Source organism: Catharus ustulatus, chromosome 7 (genome assembly GCF_009819885.2).
Source record: "Catharus ustulatus isolate bCatUst1 chromosome 7, bCatUst1.pri.v2, whole genome shotgun sequence".
Lineage (NCBI taxonomy): Eukaryota > Metazoa > Chordata > Aves > Passeriformes > Turdidae > Catharus > Catharus ustulatus.
Window position 1 is genome coordinate 28,004,243 of NC_046227.1, and position 20,838 is coordinate 28,025,080.

General features: G+C 42.8%; 1 protein-coding gene across 2 annotated transcripts in view; it reads left to right on the top strand.

Annotated features, from left to right (window-relative positions):
* The first annotated feature begins 16,598 nt into the window (after positions 1–16,598).
* The window catches only part of PDIA5 (protein disulfide isomerase family A member 5), a 97,183-nt gene continuing 92,943 nt past the window's right edge, over positions 16,599–20,838 (top strand). The window contains exon 1 of one of the 2 annotated variants that reach the window (XM_033065047.2): positions 16,599–16,700. In XM_033065047.2, coding sequence (XP_032920938.1) covers positions 16,659–16,700 — 42 coding nt within the window. In that variant the 5' untranslated portion in view covers positions 16,599–16,658. Of the gene's footprint in view, positions 16,701–17,529; positions 17,618–20,838 lie in introns of those variants that run through there. The other variant, XM_033065046.1, reaches the window with a different exon arrangement.

Sequence of the window (20,838 nt, forward strand, 5' to 3'; positions counted from 1 at the left end):
GGTTATAAACCCTGCTCCAGCAAAGCAAAAAAGTCATAAGCAAGCCCATCTCAGGTGTATAAGGAGCATGAATATAGATTTATCCTTGAACAGAGGCCCAAAGTCCCATTAAAGTTCAGGGAAGGACAGTGATATTCAAGCACTTGCTTAAAGATAAGCATGTGCTCAAATTCATAGTGATCTGGGGTATTTTTACTGCACATCCCTGAGTATAAAACAGGGAGCTTCCATCATCTTTGTTAATATTGCAGTCATTTCTGCATCTCCTCGTTTATATATAGAACTATACTGCTGGCACTTTTATTTTGCCACAGAAGAAAAGTAGCATTCCAATATGAGTTGTGAGCCTGGGTCAGAGAAGTTAGCCACCAGTTTCTGAAGGGGTCAGATTTGGCTGTAAACATTTATTCTAATGAATAAATATATTTGGACCTTTAAGATGCTTTGGTTGAAATGTAGCAACTTCTGAACAGTCTGACTGGGACCAAGCAGTCAGACAGAGATGCCAGTCAGTACCTTTGCCTCCCTCAGGATCTTTTTCCTTTGCTGTTTGTAGGTTTCCTGTTAATCTCATCACAGTTCCAGGCTCTGACTCAAGAGCTGTCATTAATCACTGCCTAAGAACACTGCATCAGGTAAGCAAACGCATCAGATGCCGAGCTGAAGCAGCAGTCCTCACTTCACACTGTCATTTGCTCCTGACATAACAAGGGAAAAGATTTTCTAGTACCAATAATTTTCCCCTGCACAATTCAAAACAAGCTTTGGAAGTTGGTGCCACATTGCTACAAACAATGGTACTGAGGGCTCATGAGGTGCAGAGGTCAGCACCGAAACACCATCCTCTACCTCACTGCATGTCCTGCCTTACACCCACTTGTACTTACCCAGAGGGGATCAGTTGATGAGCTTAAATAACACTGATAGAATTTAGGTTCTCTCAGCTTCCAGCTAGGTCTGAATAATCACATCTTTTGACAGAGATAGACACATTTTATGAGATTTCAGATTCAATTTAATCCAGATTTTTACCTGTGTTTCCTAGTTCTTCCTCTGAACAGCAAGAGGAAGCAAGGCAAGATCTTTGCATAGTTGTTCAAGTATTTAGAGGTTCAGTTTCTCGGTAATCAGCAAATGCAGCAGTTCTCAAACTCCAATCTACTAAGACCACTGCTGCCAGAGCAGTAAAGCATCTGTCAGTCTCAGGGCTGTGATGTTTTGCTGCTGCTTGGAGCTCAGGTCAAGATTAATTTAAGATTTCCAAAAGCTTTTTCAGGTTGTTTTCTTTTTCCCTTTGTCCTGGAGCTTGATGGTTTTGTTTTGTTTTGGGCTTGTTTCTTTGGTTGTTTGTTTTTGTTTTTTTTTTTACACCAGCTAGACTCTGAAATAAGCATATTTATTTGAGCTGTTTCTGTATCAGGTATCTCTGGCAAAAATCCAGCTATCAGCAAACTTTCAGCCACTGCTGAAAACAAGAGGGCAACAAACAAGAGGAGAGGAGAGAACCAACATGCTGAGTGACCTGGAGAGAAAATTATATGTCTGTAGGCAACAGAAATAAAGTCCCCAGTAACAAGTGTAAATTCCTAATACTTCTGCCAAGAGAATGCTGAATGACAGGGTGCAGCAAAGCAGATGCACACCTCCTGTTGAAGGAAGCTCAGTTTCATATTGTTGCCAATAGTCATTCCAATTTTTCTTAGCTGTTTTTATGGTAACTCCAGTGTATGCTAGAAAGTATTGAGAAACAGGCTGTGACATTGGAAGAAGAAACAGAATCCATGAAAGATCTGAGGTGCAGATTGTGATGATGCAGTATTAGAAAATCAGTAAATTCATGCATTACTGTTCATATTTGCTGTGTGATTTCAGCAAGGGATAATATTCTTCCCACACAATGTTCAAACTGTTCATTAGTGAATCTTGCAGCAGCTGCTGTTTTGCAGCCAAGGAATGACTGCACTTTAGTGGCAGGCAAAGGATCCCAATAGCTCCCAAAGTGCTGGGGTATTTTGCTATGTGGAGTTAAAAGTATATAAAGAAATATGTTTCTAATTTATTACCTTTTACATAGATGTGTGCTTTATGGAAAAGGCTTGATACAACTAATGCAAATTTTACTTCAAGACTCACCCAGGAATTCTTTAAGGTCAATTTGTAGTCTGTGTATTTTGAAGAAACCCATATTACTGCCAAACCGGGAATGGCAGCAGGGCAGCCAATACGAATGGCACCCTTCTTCCCATGCTCCCATATTACAACTTTTCTAAACTGATATATTAGTTGCCACAGGATTCCATGTCCCTCTTATTGTTTGCTGTGCTGATACACTGGCACATCCAGAGGTGATTTTTCATGTGTCATCAGAAATGTTACAAGACTGGATTGGTTTTGTAAATACAAGAGATTACCTAAGTGATGAAGGATTCCTGTCTCCTTCCTATGCATACAAGAATAAAAAGGGAGGGCAGGAGAGAGAGAACAAACCACTATGTACAGATAAAAGAGCAGGAAACCTGAATTAATTTGTGGAAGCAATAACATTTTTGTCAGTTATTCCTCCCTTCCTGAAGGATGGAACCTCACTGATTGAAAGATTCTTAGGTCAGATATGCTTTCAATTGTCAGCAGATAGATTGGTGTAGCCCTTGCAAAATCCAAAATCACATCCCTTTCACATTCCCTGTTGTTTCTCAGGGCTGCACTCAGCCTAGAGTATAGGAATTGTCATGTGTTATCAATTTGGCAATCTGCTCAGATCAGTGTCCTCTCTAATTGTAGTCTAAGAGGGCAGTGCCATAATCTGGTACGTTTTTCCCTGCTTTAAATCTCAAGTTAATCTCTTGAGAGACTCGATACTTCTCTGGAGCACATGTTTTAAAATCTTTCTGAAATCTGACATAAATAATGCCAAAGCTGGGCAATCTTGCTATAACATAACTGACCAAACCCTCTTCAATCTTTTTAAGGTCTTGGCCTCAGTGGCTTTCTGTGACAGTATGTTCCATGCTCAGCAAAAGTGCGTATTTTTATCAGATGCTTCCTTCTGCAGAATTCTCTACTGTTTAATTTAATTTCTCGCCCAGTTGTGCAGTAGCTTCCAGCCCATTGCCAGGGCTCTGAGTGCACTTTTAGATCTGAATGCCCTGATCAGCCCTGGAGCCTTCAGTTCCTCAGTGATGATGCAGCAACACCGGACTCCAGCTCCCCACAGCTCTGTCCATGGCTCCTATCAAGATGATCCCTATGCCCAGAGAGCTACTCGATGCCTGGAGCTGGAGCTGCCCTGCATCCCCCACTGCTCTGATCCCTGGAAAGGGATGTCCTGCCACCTCCAGAATCCAGGGAGCTGTGAAACAGCACAAAAAGGTTTGTGTTTTCCTTCCCCTCCCCAAATATTTGTAATGAATTCACAGAGAAACCTACTGTGAGTAAAACCCCCGGTCCTTGGGACATTCCCAGTGGCCCCTCTTCCAAGCAGGGCCAGTGCCCTCAGGACCTCTGGAGCCCAGGGGTTCCCTTCAGATCTTCCAGCAGCACCTTCCCCAAAACCAGCACAGACAACAGCATCTCTATGTCCTTCCCTTCCACATTTAGCCATGTTTTGGCTGAGATGCTGAGGACCTGGCGAGAATGCTGGGATTATCCTTCACTCAGCAGAGGTGTACAGCTTTTGCTCTCCAAAGCCCAGGTATGGTCTCAAATGGTGGCATATCATGTCTTCACGGAAGGTGTTTGTGGTGCAGAATGGTAAAAATTTATTTATTTTACTTTGTGGGAACAGACCCACAGAGAGGGGGAGATGTTCACAATGTGAATCCAGCCCTTCCCAGTCATGCACTAGAGCCATAGCTACAAGCTCATCCTTACTCTTTGGTGACATCTCTCTAGCTAAAAGCGTTTTCTCTGGTCTAATCCACCACATTGTGCTCTGCGCCGAGGTTGTCAGCTCATTGTAACAGCTCCGGTTCAGGCTTTGTTCTCTTTTTAAATAACAGTGAAACAAATTCATCTGTGAGCTATGGATTAATAGCTGGCATGGATTTGGGCCAAAGTACTTGAATGCATTCATGAAATTTCACTTCATCCCTGGTGTCTTTTCTTCAAGAATAATTTAAATTTTCAATTCATTCTTTTATCTTAGTTGTGTTTCACTTGCTTGTAAATACACATAATAGGTCCTGATTTTGTTTGCATGTTATTTGTCTTTCTTGGGAAAATAGATAAATAATTAATTGGTGAATAAGAGGGAAACTGGTGTTGGAATTATGCCAGATCTAACCTTGGGTCTTCTCTGGTTCTTTATTGTCTTTGAGGGAAAGAAAAATGAAACAAAGAAACAAGAACACTTAAAGCATGAGATAAATTACTAGCTGTAAAGAAGAGCATTCAGGAGAACTTCCTTTCCAAGAGCCTTTTTGGCTTATTTGATACAGTGCTGTTGTCAGGTGTATTGGGGTTATTTTGAACGGAGAATGATAAACAAATGCTGTTTGTATGATAATTAAATGCAGCTGTCTACAGCTACCAGTCAGGATCAAGTTCAGAAATTTCAAGAGCAGAAGCACAAATTCCTGAACTGAGAGAGGAACTCCTTCATCTAGAAATGACTAACAGGCTATTACAGTCTCTGCAGCCAGCTGTAAAAGGGAAACATTCAGTACACTGCAATTATGCCATGCATCATAACCTCTACAGTAATGTGCAGAGTAAATGTAGATTGATCATTATTAACTTCCAATTTTTCTGAAGAATCAGCCTAAGTACCTCACATAAAAGAAAATAAACTCATTAGAAGATGATGAAATATGAAAAAGGTCTTGGTTTCTTTTTTTCCCCTTAAGTGGGTCTCCTCTGTTGTGTCGTTGTGGATCCTTGGTTAGCACAGCCTGGAAAATGGGCAGTTAAGGAGACCTTGTTTTATACACAATAGCCTGAAATGCAGGGAAAAAGAAAAATATTTTGATTCCTAAACATAGCTGCTCTGCCTCCTGGGAACTGTAGTCCAGGTATTGCAAAATTACATTCTTCACTGTAGGTCAGGTTCCCTGTAATAAATAAGTAGATCAACATACCCTCCTCTTCCACTTTATTTGTACAGGGAAATGGTGCACCACAGCAGTCCCCCAAAGGGATAACACAGCCTAAAAAGAACACTCTAAGGCAATCAAAATAAATATATGAAAGACTCAGTAATGTTACAAAATTGTAATAGTAGGATTATTATTGCTGCTTCAGCAGCATTTTTCTGCAGAGAATAAGCACCATTGACCAGAACCATTTTTAATTAAAATAGTTCTATAAAAAGCTCAGCTCTGCACCTAACCCAGACTAGAACTGTACTTTTTTTGGTCAGATTTCCTGTTGACAAATTGAGCAGACACTGCTTCTGCCTGCTTCTTTCTCAGCCCCCTGTGAATCAGATTAAACGACAGGGGCTGCTCCCTCCAATTCTCATACATGAATTGCAGTGCTGAGATGCCTTTATGATCATGATCATGCCTTCTAGCAGAGATTGCTTCTCCAAAAGCTTGATGGAAGCAGCCCTCTTAGAGAGAGAAAGCAATTTTTTCCTCAGAAAAAGTCTGTAGAAGAAAATAGCCTTTTCTAGATTCTGGCACAGTAGGTTAAGTATCATTTATTAGGCATACAGAAAAAGGCATGCCTGACTGTTTTCTAACACACAAATCCCATCTTAAACAGGCATTCTGTGGAGTGGGGCTTTGTGGGGGGCTGTTGTTTCTGGAGAATTCAGTGGAACCAGTATATATTGTGTTGGCTGTCCCAGAAACTGGCATAATACTGAAAATGAAGCAACAATAATGAATCAAATCTACTGGAAACGGCAATGTGCTAGGAGAAAGAAATGTAATCCAGTAATGATAATGCTAGCCTGTAGTTTTACAGACTTCAGTGTACTGATATGCCACAGATTTCCTACATCCATCTTTTAAACCTGTGACTTCTAAGGGATTAACACCTTCTGATGTTGGTTTTATCAATAACAGAAGTACTCTCAAATAGTTCTGGGTCCAAAATTTGAATGTACAATAGTCTTTTTATAAGTTTAGATTATTGCAATGCTCCTAGATTGTAGATTCCTGCACTGTTATTTTAAATTTGATAGGATGAGTGAATCATGTTCAGTTTAAAAATTTAAATACGATTTGGAATTTTGAATGCAGGGATCTCAGCCTATTTAATGCCCCAGCAACAAGGCCTGAGATCCTGGCCAACTAAAGAAAAATACAGAAGACATGGACAGGAGAGAAAAAAAGATCCAGTAGAAAGAGCAACACGACAGGCACTGATCTCTCCACTCTGGCGACTGGTGACAGGAACTGAGGGAACTGACCATGAAACTGAGTCCAGGAGGGTTTAGGTTGGATATTACAAAAAAGTTCTTCACCCAGAGGGTAGTTGGGCACTGAAACAGGCTCCCCAGGGCAGTGGTGACAGCATCAGTCCTGGCAGAGTTCAAGAAGTGTTTGGCCAAGGTTCTCAGGAACATGGTGGGACTCTTGGGGTGTCCTGTGTAGGGCCAGAAGTTGGTCTTTGATGATCCTTGTGGGCCCCTTCCAACTCAGGATATTATTGTGTGATTCTGTGGTTCTGTGATTCTATGATTCAATGATTCAATGAACAGGAACTCAGTGCTTGTTCGGGTTTAAGCCAGAGCTGACAAAAGTAATGAGTCACCAAGGTCCTCCTCTAGAGCCTGATCTGCTCCAGCAGTGCACTGGTGGAACTGAGCACACAGGTGATGCAGGAAGTAGAAATGGAAAAATGTCTCACTTTCCTTTCATGATCATCTTAATTCTTCTGCAGTCTTGGTTTTTTAATGGCCCTTCTGAAGATTTGAATAGCTGATCCCTCTATTAAAATAAACAGATGTGAGGTTAATGCAGCACATTATTTTCTAGTTGTGTTTCCCTCTTCCTTACTACAAATGATTTTAGCAGTACAATTAGGCTTTTTTGTTTGGATTAATCCAAGCCTTTTCCTGCTTTTTATAGACAAATCATTGTTACCTTAAGCAACTTAGCATATTGGGCATAGGAAATAGTTACAATCATCTTTTTCATCTGTGTTTGTATGGCAGCTAACGAAGTAGAGCCATGCTCCATGCTGATGTCTCTGCAGAGCTATCACAATGTAAATAATTAATAATAACAGTTGTTCAACACTTGAATAGGAATCTGTTGTTTGTAAACAAAGAACATTAATTTTCCCTGCATTTCTTACTACATAAAACATAAAGTTACTCCAAACGAAGGAAGCTGTCTTACTCATGCACTCCACAACACATCAAAAGTGAAAGGTCAAATGGATTTTTAAAATTATTTTAAATGCTTTTTACTAGCAATGTGGGCAAATAACTGTGATGTTTATGTTAACAAATTTGCCTGCCAAAATGCAATTATAAACCAAATAGGCCTTGTGGTAGTATTGTCAACATGATAAGCAAAAAACAATGAACAGATTTGAAAAGAAAGAAATTTAAAAGGGCATCTTACTACAGTATGTAAATCCAATTACAAAAGCAAAACTGTACCAGAAGTCAGCTGTGCTTTTTCCACACAACATGCCTTAAGAAAGGAACGTGAGTTGGCATTGCAGAAAAATTAACTTATTTTGCTGAATCTCAATATGTAATCTTTCTTTCATGTATTGTAATATTTAAGTATTAACAGGAAAAAGCCAAAAGATTTTGATTAAAGCTGTGGGTTTGTAATTCCAGAAGATTTGAGTCATGATTTTCCATTGCATAAGGCACATCATCCCTCTTGTGGTACAAACACTGAGTGTTTTGATTTATGTCATCCAAATATATCCATGTTCCTTATCACAGAATTACATTATATCTATATGCCAATTAAAGAAAAGGTCCTCGCCCTTAAAATCTTCCTCTAAGTACACAATATTAAAAACAAGTTCATTCTCACTTAAAAATTTGGCATTTATGTATACATAACCAATCAGATACTATGGGACAGGAAAAGCACAAATCCAAGGTAAGGAAGGTGGAAGTTAGGGTGGTAAGGAAGAATTCATAGATGACACATAGTTGAACATTTCCATGCCTGTCTTTCTCTGACCACCTCAGGACTGAATCAAGGGGAAAAGGAAAATAAATATTACTGTAATTACTTGCAACACACCAGTGTGAAGGGCTTCTAATCAGATCAGAACACTATGGTGCAAGATGTTATCTAGAGAAAATGGGATTCCTCTTCCAATGAAATGACAGCAGAATAGAAGTGCTTATACCTTAAAGCTCTTATCTTGAGGTTTGCTAGAACAACATAAATGTTTGGTAATTCTTCATTTAGCCAAATTCACTGAATCCCACATTGCTCATGTTCTCCTCAGAGCAGGCTTTACAAGAAAATACTTGGTGCCCCTTTGCTTGTGGAGATTCTGCACACCCAGTCCATCCAACCCTCAGCTACACAGAGGAGCTGCAGCCCAGCTGCAGTGACAGTAACTCCCTGTTACTTACAGCACTAATGTACATGTCACCCTTTTCCATGGGACTCACAGAAGCCATATGTGAGGTGAGATAAAAGCTTACACATGGGAATTCACAGAGGAGTAGAGCTTCTGTCAGTGACAGGCAGAAGCTTTTGGGTACTTGGCTACCTAAGGGGTATTTTGACAGTGCTGGGAACAGTGTGTCCAGCTGACTTAGAGCAGGGCCTGCAAATTCAACAGGATTGGGCCAGGAATTTGACAAAAATGGGTGGTAAGACTCCATTCCTAAACGATGCTTAGTTCCTTGCACTTTATGTCTTTCCACAGTCACATCACAGACACGTGCCCTGTCATTGTCTCCTCCATATGAGCTGCCCAGATGTATTGCTTTCATAAACTTGGAGAACTACAGTGCACTTCAAATCTGCAGCATTTTTCACTGCCAGCCTGTATTTCTCAGGTCACATTCACTGCACTGCCTTGCACTTTTAGTGCTACCACTCACTGCTTGTCATTGACAAGAGCCTTCAGCAGGTGCTCACTTTAGCTGCTGGATAACTCACAAAAGTGAAAAAAACCTGTCCCTTTCAGCTAAGTACCTTCTGCAGTACATATGAGGATATGAGCTTGAGGTGACCCCGGCAGCCTCAGCTAAGCCTTGTTCTATTCTTTTATACTAGTTCAGCTGGACAATGCCTTAGTGGAGACTCAGTGCTGTCCCCCTCTTATATTTCACAGACGTCAGTGACTGTTTTATGACCATGCTATCCTTTCTCTTATTGTTTTTATGTATATTGCTTTTTTTTTCTGGGTTGCTGCCAAGACACGACTTGTTTAAAAAATAAACCAAACCCAGATCCTGGCTTATGTCACCCTAATAACCTCAAATCTGTGGTTTTGTCTCCTGGGTGCACAGTTCATGACATCAAGCCTCTTCATAAAATTGAACTGGGTTTGATGGCTCATGGATTTTGCTCCAAAACCCCTGAAATTAACTAACTTCCCACTGACTAAAATTGTTTTCAGATTCATTCTCTGAGTTATCCTGGAGTCACTTGGTAAGATCTTATAGTTCCTGTGAAAAGAAAAATGCATCAAGTCTTGTAGCAGATTTCACCAGCAGTTCTCCAAGCACTTTGCTTGCAAGGAAAAGTATCGTTATCTCAGTTTTATAGGTCCTTAACACATTTTTGCATAGGCTTGACAGAATGTTTTTTGAACACATTCTTGTCTTGTCACTGCTCGTTTCCTCTAAAACTGTTTGCTTAGATAAACAGGCATCTGTTAATATTTGACCATACTTTTTTTCCCCACAATCCCTTTCCTTTTCAGTGTACAGAGTGCTCAGTAGGTGCATAGCTTTTCATATTTTACTTCCATGATCCATGTGTGTCCCTTGCCTCCCTCCCTGCATGCTCCTCAGAATTCCCTTTGAAGTGAGTTACACCTCTGTGTGTTGTTTATTATTTAAGAGCTCGAGTGCTTCACAGCTGTGATAAGCTTGTCCTACATCGTAGAACAAAACAGGATGTCTTTCCACTTCATAGATAGGGAATATGTGGTTGAGTTTCCTATTTTGAGTGTACAGCTTAGCAGTCAAAGGTCCCCTATTTCAGAATAGTCAGCTGTACGGAGCATTAAGTACTCACTGCGCTGCTTCTATTCAATTCAGTTTCTCTTACGAGTGCTCAGCATTTCTACAAATCTGTTCAGATACCAAGTTGGATACTCAGAAACAGAGATATGAACATTTAGAGATAATGTGGGGAAATTTTCATTTAAGCAATTTGCCCAGTGTTACAGAGGTCACATTGCATTAACGATAAGAACATCTTCTTCCTTCCAGTTATCTCCTGCCTTTAATTATACATCTCCCAACTATTGCAACAAACAGCTTAGGCAATCTGTGAGGAAAAAATAATTGTGTCATTAAAAACCCCATTCCACCAACTGCATTCATGGGAGGCTACTACAATTCTTCAAGCACTCTTAATCTAGCATCTCCTGACTTTTTGAGTGACTTTGTTCCCTCTGAACAGAGCTTTGTGTGCACGTGAGCTCCTATTTTTTTTTAAAGCAATCCAGACAAAAAAGATTTCCATTTTGAAGGTGATGTTCTATCTTTGACATCAGTAAAATTCCACATCGCCATCCTGGTTGTTGAGACACCAGAATTAACTCATAGAAATAGCAAATTGCCATCTGTAGATAAGAGTGTGTTGAGGCACATAGTGACTGAGAGCAGAAATCTGGGAATCTAATGGCTCTGGGGGAGGATGTGCCTACAGCTTCTGCTGTCCTGTTAGCTACTGTCTTGTTACCTTAAGTTTCATCCACCAGTTTTGAAAATTCAGTTGCATTTTCCTCATTCAATCCATCATTCAGTCCTAGACTCTGTTCCCAGTGTCCTCATGCAATCACAGACTCCTCATTCACCCATGAGTTTTGCCCAACATTCCTACCTGCATCTCTGCAGTCTCTCTTAGAGCTCCCTTCACACCGGTTCCTGATCATGTTTCCTTGCTCATCCTGATCTCCAACAGATTGATGTGAGTTCTGATCTGATTCTGGGGATAATTTTCAGCCTGTGAGCTCCCAAGAGACCAAAACCAAAGTCAAATCAGCCACATGCATATTTCAAAAGAAGAAAATGAGAAAAAAAAAATTTACAGACTTACTGACAATAGCCAGAGCTTTGTGACAGGCAACAGTCAGCATTCTTTGAAACAGAATTCAGGTCTCCTAACTTCTGTTCTTGGCCTGCAAAACAATCTTTTGCCCATAAGATCTATGTTAAACGATTTATTCATTGCTGCAGTGGGAGCAAGGGGCAAGACTGTATTACTCTGACACTGAACTCCTTCCAATCCCACTGACTCCTGCAGGAGCTTACTCAGGTGCACCCCAGGCTGCGCCATGTACAGGAAACCTCGACACAGAGAACACTTGGGAGCCGTGGTGCTCTATACGAAGTGCTGGCTTGGTGCTCAGAGGAGCTGGGACAGAGGACATGACAGGAAGAAAACCAACAGGCAAATACAGTGACAGTCTCAGTCATGGTGATGAGGTTGTGCTATGTGCAGACAGCTTAAAAACTGGGAGCAAATCAGCTTCCTGCACAGTCCATTTCACAGATTATTCACTTTTTTCCCCTCATTCCTCTCTCCTTCTGTTTTAGTGGTCTCCACTATCCTCTGCCTCTTTTCCCTTGGCACTCTACCTTTTACCCTTTCTGTTTTTTTTTTCTTTTCTCTTCAGTGCTTTTTCTTTCTGCTTCTTTTGTTTCCATGTTGATTCTCAGCTGTTTTTCCTCCGTTTTTTTACTGACTTTCCTCTCTGACAGCTAGGGATTGAGCCAAAGCCTGCTGAAGTCAATCCATTACATTCAAAGAGTTGAGGATCAAGGTCTTATTCCCGCTTGCTTCTCAGCTTCTTCTACAATCTCTTTTCCTATGCAGCATTCTCTGTGGTGTTTTCCTTCTAAAAGATGGGTTACTGCAATATGCAGGGAAGGAAGAAGGTTTATAGAGAAAATCCTAAGGACCTAGTAAATTCCTTACAGGATTGCTAAATTGCTACTCTGAGTGCACAGCTGCAGAAAGCCAAGGGATTTGATCATAAGATTAGGGGAGTTTTTCATGCTTGCTTCATCACAGCACAGATTCTTTCATATGGCTCTGAGTAGTGGTCTTTGCAAAGACAAGGTCTTCCAGGAAGAAAATCCCTCATTAAACTTTGCCATATTACATGCTGTAGCTGCTGACTGCATAGTCATACACTTAATTTAGCCTGCTGATCTTAAGCTCAAACAGGCAGTATTTAATCACACAAACTGACTCCAGGAAACCTGAAAATGGAGGGAAAAAACCAATATTGACTGGATATTTACTAATATAAAATCATGCAAATCCACACAAGGGATCTCTAATACATACTATGTATATGTATGCACATGTGTGTGTACACGTGTAAAAAAAGTAGATACAAAGTGATCTATCTATGTATGAAGAGGGAAAAGTACTGAATATGTGTATATTGGTTATATTCTCATAGGATAGATGTATGAAAAGTATTTTAGTAGAACATAGTCTGCAGTAAATATGTGCGGATGTTTGAATGTTAATACATTTTTGGACATAATATCAAGACAGATGCACAGCTACTGTGAACAGATACAGCTCCACTAAATACTGGGGCCAGTAGTGCAAACATTGTTTTACACCAAACAGAATTTTGATTGTATATTTACAGTCCTGTCTTTATACTTGGTCCTTCATCTGGACTAATATTTTGTGCACCTAAACCAGAGGCATAATAACTCTACTTGCAGGAGAAGCCCCTGCTGCCAGCTGTTGATGAAAGGCTACCCCGATGAACATGGCAGAATCAATCCTGTTAGATGAACTTGCATATTGAAGTCAAACATTTTGCCAGCAGAATAACGACCTATATTGTTCAAAAATAACCAGACAGGCCCCTGTTACTAGAGTATGTAGGTCATCACCATCCAGGGGGTATTAGCTAAACTCCACTTACGCACCTATTTTTGACTTATAGGTGGAGATATCAGCCTTACAGATCACATGATGTGTAAATCCTCATGCAGGAAACCTGAGGTTGGACTCTGCATTGAATTCAGATCTCTGCCCTCTTCACAAGCTCATTGTTCAACACTTTCCTGATGATACAGTAAAGGTAAAGCAGCCTAAATATTTTATAAAGCTTTGCAAATCACTGGAAAACTCTTGACCACAGTACCTGGGGAACATGCAGCAGTGCAGCACTCATGCACAACAGCCAGACTCCAATGGTAGTTTTAATCTTGTTTAACTATTGTCTCAGCAGGTAACTGTGAGACATAAATTATCTACTACCTGCCAGCAAGGTGCCTGTACTGTAGAAGGTTTTTATTTTACTCAGGAACACATTATATACAGCTTTGGAGGCTCAGTCAAAGAAATTACAATGGTCTTAACAGGAGGGCCTCTTAAAGGTAAAGGGGCATGCAGACCTCAGACTTAGAGAAAGCAATAAAAACTGTAATGGAAAATATCTAGGAGGAAATACTTGGAAAATATTTGTACTCAACTTTTAACTGACTCCTGCAGTACCGACTATTTTTTTCCTCTCATATATAAAGAGCATCTGTCTACCTGTGGTCCAAAAGTACTTTTATTCTAGAATGAAGGGAACAACAATCATAAAGTACAAAAGTAAAATTCCCATGAAAGCACACTGCATGTATTTTTTCCTTTGTGCTGTTCAAAGTCTGTACAAAAAGTCCAGAGGCCTTCTAGATCTCCAAAATGTAAAAGGATATGATGCAGCAAATGGAGGCCCAGAGTTCTATGCTGCACAGAACAGCACTGCAGAGCATTGCTATTGAATCATTCCAACTAAACTTCATCCCAACCTGCCTCCATGCCATTCCCATTGACCTCAGTGAGCAAACCACATGAAAAGCACAAATGTGTCACAGCTTGAACAACAGCAGTCTTTGAGACTCTTGATGTATTTTAAAATAATGTTAAAAAGAGTTCATGCAACAGGATGAAACTAGAACGTGTTGCCTAAGAAACAAAAATTTATGTAACAGCTGCACCTTTATATCCATGATTATGGTGTGCTAATGGTATTCTGAACTTGCTAGTTGATGAGTATGGATATGCTGCATCTGCAGCCCTACTGTCAGGTGCTGAGGAGGCTGCAGGAGTGGAAAGCTGCCTTCAGGCTCTCCCCTCTGACAGACATCAGCTGGAGAAAAGCAATGTGCAGCTGTGCCTCTTCTCTGAGACCACTCCCATGTAAAGTCCTACAGGGGCTGGTCCTGTCTCTTTTCCTTTTCATCATGTGCTGAAGCTGTAGGAAAGGTCATGAGGAGCCCAGGGCTATGATACCATCAATCTGTTGATGGCAACCAGCTCGTATGTCTCTTTTCAGCTGATGCAATCAGTGCCACGACACAGATGTCACAAAACTTAACAGGAGATAAGCCTGCAGATCAAAACCAGTTGGCTGAAGCTGAACTAAAGAAGGAAGAGATGTGGCTGGAAGGAAGGAAGGAAGGAAGAGAACTTTGTGTAGTTAAGGCACTGAGCAAATCATGCTTCCATTCTGGGAAAATGACATGTAGTTTTGGGTCCCAGCAGAGTCTGTGTTGCCCCTGGATTCCGTATGGCTTGAAATTTAACTTGTATCTTTTTCTGTCTGCTCTGCTACCACTTTTTGAGGTAAAGGTGACTCATTTTACCTTTTGTGAGAAGCCGACAGAGACTTGTTCAGGTTAAAAAGAGAACAAAGAATAAAGCTTGTCAAAAAAGCAGAAACATAGAAGAAATGTGGAAGGTGCAATTCCTTACAGACATTCTTACTGTCAGTCCAGTTTTGTATTTTATTCTTGGTAAAGGAGGTGTTTGAATGTAGATAGTCAAGTAAGGATTAGCAGACCCAGTCCAGGCTTTGGAAATGAACATGATCTGAAACTGTCTGGTTTTATAGCCTTGAGCAAATCATATAATCTCTCTGCTACTGTTTTGTGATCTATAATCCAAGGGTACTAATGCTTTCTTCCCAGTGGTGAATAAATGAATGCTTTCATAGTGTTTTGCAGTGCCATATAGAAATATTACAATTACAGAGAAGCAAGCAACATATGATATTAATGTCAAACAGATACAGGGTAAACTTGAGATGCTGGATAGCAGTGCACTGAGATACAGTTGTAATGAGTTCATTAGTAATGCACGACTGGATTGATTAAGTAGTTGCCACTGTGTAAAGCCTTGTCTACAGCTGATACTTGATATATTATTTTGACCTGTGACAGATGCTCAATGATCTTGTCTCTTAAGTTTTGGCACTGCCTGTCATGTCAATACAAATTATTGAGCTGAACTGAACGAAAGAAGCTGTAGTTGCCACATGGATACCTTTTTTATATTCTCCTGTATATAAAAACTGTAGCTTCCCAAACCGGATTTTTTATATAACCTTTCAGAAGCTCAGTTTGAAATAGCTTGTCTTCTTTTTTTCTTTCTTCCTGAGAATGTTTCCTCTTGCCATCATGATAAAAATGTACTGCTGTGACAAAACAACCATGTTCCCATGATTTTATCCTTTCCTATCACAATGGCAGCACATCCTGTATGGTTATGACACGGCACAGAAAATTCCACCACACTGAGGTTACTTTTACATTGCCTGATAATGGTAACTGTGATGTGAAGCATCAGAAGATATAACATTTTTCTACACAAAAGAGTCACAGGAGGACTCAAATAGTCTTTGAGGATCTGGATATCCAGCTGAGATTAGAGGTCTGAATGTGTCAGGGTAGTTGCATGCAGAAGCTTTTCAGCTGTAGGCTGGGGATTTAAAGATGAACAGCATCTAGAAGAGGTTACCTATTCCTGAAAGTTTTGATAGCTTATTTGAACTGGGATTGAACTGGGGATCCAGACCCTTTTACTAGCAGGCTGATTATCACAGACTGGGAAGTTGGCACCAGCAGTGGTGATAACTAGTGCAGCACACCCATCTGTTCATCCATGCATCCCAGTGCAGTCAGTAAGGGCTGCAGGTGAGAAGTGGCAGTGTGGATAGCATATATGTTAGGGGTACAGAAATTTGACATAAAGGATGTTTTGTTTTGGGTCCTTCAACTGTGAAGAGAAAAGATTCACGCTTTTTCCTTCCCTAAATCTGCCTTCAGCCATCCATCCCTTCTAATCACAAACTCCTTCTGATGGCTCCTGGGCTGTGCCTCATGTGTGCTTTCGCTGGCATTTTAGTGAGAGCTGAGGATTGCTAACCTTGTTTTAAGGCAAGCTAACCAAGGCCTTTTGCAGATGGCAAGTGAGGCATAGCACTGTGAAATGATTTGCTAAAGGTTATCCAGCTGTGACTGAGAAAGTGTGCTCTGATTCTGCTGCAAAAGATGCCACAAAAGTGTAAATGTTAATAGTAATAACTTTCTCTATGTGTGTTTCAGCTTTGCAAAATTATATCTCCACCAGGGGACTTGTTAATGTCAACGTCATTCAGTTTTCATGATCACCACTTGAAGTGATCAGTGAGCTGTGTGGATCTACAAATTGCTCCCTTGCAGCCATCCTCTTAGTCTGATGCTCGGGTGACAGTCAGCTGTAAGGATCGGGCTCGAAGATGCCTTTGATTTTCCTTTGATGTTTCTGAGCCAAGGAAGAATTTCACAGAGCCACTGGGCGGTAGGTGAAGATCCCTTCTGTTTGTGGGAAGCCAATTATAACGCGGCTGACCTGCCCTGACCTCAAGATTACTGGCAGGACATCTGGGATGTCCTTGCGAGGCAGAGCTAGCTCACTGGATGTGCCAGAGCGATTTGTTCGTCTGGGTGCAGCAACCATTCCAATACCGTGATTATAATGGAGGCTGCACAAATTGATCCTGGTCAGACTCAGTGCATCTATTTATTGTCTTGCACTTTGGCATCATTGCCGACGACGCGGTTCACCTTTGGGATTTAATGAGTGGGAACAACTTACAAGGACAACAGGTCCTAGTTTTTAATCCTCTCTACCAGTTAACTCTCTCCTTTCGTTATGTTTTGCTCCCTTATACATCTCTTATTCCAGATCAGCTGGAATAAGATCAGCTAAAGCTTTTAAAACCCCTGACAAACAAGCATCACGAAAGAGGCTGTGTGCCAGAAGCCTCTTTGGAGTAATGCACACGCCGGGACAGAGGTGGAGGCACAAATAACCCCAGACGGGAGGCCAGTAGGACGTGAGAGAAGAGCCGGAACTTTTTAACCTGTGCTGAAGCAAACGGGACGGGGAATGCTGTGTGACTGCCATCAGCATTTCTGCGGGGGTTGCGCGTTGGTTTCCCCGCGCGGGATGGCTGCGGGATGGCAGCGGGAGCTCCCGTTCCCGGGGACGCGCACCCCCGCGGGCCGGACTACAGCCCCCGGCATGCCGCGGCGCGGGCGGGCGGTGGCGGCGAGCGCGCCTGCGCCGCCAGACGTGGCAGCAGCCGCAGCGGCGGCGGGTCCGGAGCGGGTCCGGCTGGCGGCGGGATGGCAGTGCCGGGGCAGGGCGCGGGGGCTGCGCGGCGCCGCGGGCGGCTCCCGCCGCTCCCGCTGCTGCTGCTGCTCGGCCTGGCGGTGAGTGGCGGCGGGGGGCGGCGGGGGCGGCGCGGGGTGTCCCCTGTCCCCGGGCCGGGGCGGGGGCGAGGCGCGGCCGGCGGAGTTGGGCGAAAGTTGGGAGCGGGACGGGCCCCCGGGGCCGGGAGCTGCGGCTCCCCCGCCGCCCGCACCCGCCGCCGCCGCGGGCGGGCTCGGCTCGGCACAGCCCGGCGTGGCCGGGCTCCGGCAGCGCTGCTCCCGGGTGTCTCCCCAGCGCTCAGCCCGTGTGCTGCTCTCCTGCTTCCCCTTCCCCTTTCTCGATCTCCCGAAGCACCGCCCGGAGAAAGCGCTCCCCGAGCGGCTGCGGGCTGGGGCCCCCGGCTGCCCCGGCCCCGGGGGCTCCGACCGGCGGCGCTTCGCTCCCAAGTTTCGCGTGAAGAGCGGTGCGGTGGCACTGGGCTTCCAGAGGGCTTCCCCCGGCGGCGGCTGTGCCGCAGCGGAGCTGCCGCGCTCGGCTTTGTGCACCTGTGTGCGGCTCCCCCGGCCCGGCACCCCCAGCCCGGACACCCCCACTCCCAGCACCCCCAGCCCGGCACCCTCAGGCATCCCCGGCACCCCCGGCCCGCCCCCTCCCGTGCAGCGCTGTCCATCCCGGCGCGCTCCGGACTGCCGGGGTGTGCTGCATTGACATTGCACTGAGTAGAGCACTGCTTACCTCAGGGAGGCTCCTAGTCTTCCAGAAATATTTTAAAGTCTGATTTGTCTTTTTTCTTTTTTTTTTTAATAATCTACAGATTTTAGCATAATAGCTCAAAAGATTGACAAAGACACGCTTTAGAACACTACTTTATTCACTTTATTGTCGTGAACTACAGTTCATCCTTCTGCCCTGACAAATGAAGCTAATCATTAATGAAAAATTACGTTAATTTTTTAATGCATGAGTGATCTGAAATGTATTTGGAAATGCATAACCGTGGAGTGCTCATACAAATCAAGTGTGGAATTGCTAATTGCCCTGTGCTTGTTCTGTACTAATATTAGAATTGCCTTTGCGGGACAGAAGGATTCGCCCCTGTCTGATGAGCTCTCAGCTCATCCAGGAGGGAGAAGAAATGCTGTGCATTCTGAAGAAATTTTGCTTTGTTTTAAGCTTGGTCTAGAACCACAGACCTCTGCTATCTGCGCTTTATTGATTTCAAGTGAAACTGAAGTCAGGCTGAACTGTTCCCTCAATGCTGGAGAGGTCTTTGTGTGGATTTTTTTTCCTCTGTGGCTCATCTTTAATATATGCAGTAGTTTTCTCAGTGATATTTGTGGCAGTGCATTCCTCAGATTGAGCATATACTGTGGATCAAGTGGAGTTACGAGTGGACTGACTTTTCCCCCCCTTCCAAATAGCTAAGCACATGGAGTTATTTCTGGCATTTCCTACTATATCCACTGTGACTGTCAGACCTTATCTTTCTGTAAAATTCATTCTATGTTAATCTAAATGTTTTCCCATGGTTTTTCTTTGTAGATTGCAAGATGTCTTCCCCATCTTTCTTCATATAAATCTGTTGTTCCTAGCTGTTCTGGTTGCCCTCTTTGACCTCTTGTGTTGCAGAGCTGGTATCTTTGAGATGAGCAGAGGGGGCCTGCTCTTGTCTGTGAAATTATACAAAGCCATTTTAATTTATCCACATTATTCTTTCTTACCTTTCTTAATTTGCCACAGCAGTTTATTTGCTCTGTGATGCTTCATGCTGAGCAGATGTCTTCATTGAGCTGTTGATTCAGCTAATTCTTTCCCCTTTGCTGTGTACAAGTAGTTTAAATTATTTCTTCCAATTTGCATTATCTTGCACTTGAAGGTGTGATTTTTCATCTTGAAATATGTAATTCTCTGTACTCCAGGATTGAAAAAGTAGCCTACAGCTGTGACATAGCAAAACCTGCTTTTAATTTTTTTTGACTGTATGTGAGGGTGTTAAATCAGGTGGTTCTCAGTGTGTAAAGTCAAACTAAAGGTAATACCAGCTGCTTGGTAGGTCAATGAAAAACAATTTTTCCTTCCAGCCAGTCTTTTTTCCTGTACACAAATTTTTTTTTGTTTTATTTTGTTTGTTTGTTAGTTTTTCTGGAAGTGCTGACTACTTGCACTGCACCTAGAACAGCAGCTAGAGTTATGCATGCATATCACTTCTGAAAAATAGGGCTCATTTTTCTGACCCAAAATTGGAGGTGGCTTTTGTGAATTGAAATCCTTATCTTACTACGTGTGTAAAAGGGAACCTACAAAGCTGGATGAGGAAAACATTTCAGAATCTACTAATGTAAGCTCTGCATCACTGTGGGCACTGTGGGTGTGTGACACACATGCGGGGAAGATGGTGGAGTGATCTCTGCCTCTGTGAAGTTTTATTTCTTGAATGAGTTAGCCATGAGGAAGTTGTGGGTTCCCTCTTTGGTTTATCAAGTGGTTGACTGTATTTCATGCTCAAAGGGCTGAATTTATTGTTCAAGGCACTGGGAAGGAGTTTCACACCAAGGTGGATTAGCATTTCCTCTGATGCATCCGGTGCTGTGCTTTCGCTAGCAGAAGGCAGCCACTGCTTCCAGCAGGATTGTGCATCTGGGTCTGTTTGCTTTGCAAACACCAGTGGATATTATCTCATGCCAGTGTGGCAAAGATCAGTTTGTCTTCTGAGTGTTGGCTTAATGACAGAGAAACTGAGTCAAGAGTCCAACTGACTGAGCACTGTTGGGAAGCAGATTCTGTGGCCTGGTGCTGCTCAAACCCAGTGCCTTCAAAGAAGGGCCTGAAAGGAACATTTCAGGCTTCCAGCTCCTCAAGTACTTCCTTAATCCTTGCCAGTAGGGCCACAGGAATGCACTGGTGAGCACAGACAGTGACTTGTGAATCCAGGCCTGCAGGGAGGGCTTGGGCATGATTTTCTCTGTTGCAGGTAGCCCTGCAGCATGGCAGCAGAGGCTTGCCCCTGGTGAGCTTGCAGGCAGGGTGTGAGCGCTGCTTCACCACTGCCGTGCTCAGGTGCTGTTTCCTAGTGTAGTGTTTGGGCTTGAATTCAGGAGTGCCTCTTCCCATCCAGTTATTGCTTGTACTACTGGGCAGTGTTTCCTGGCAGTCAGAGGGAGGGTATTGCAGAGACAAATTCCTTATTTGCTGTCCCCCTGCTGTATTCATGCTTTGCCCATTCCCTCGTCAAAATACGGATTTGCAAAACTCCCACACTCTGGATGTGGGTTGTGCTGTG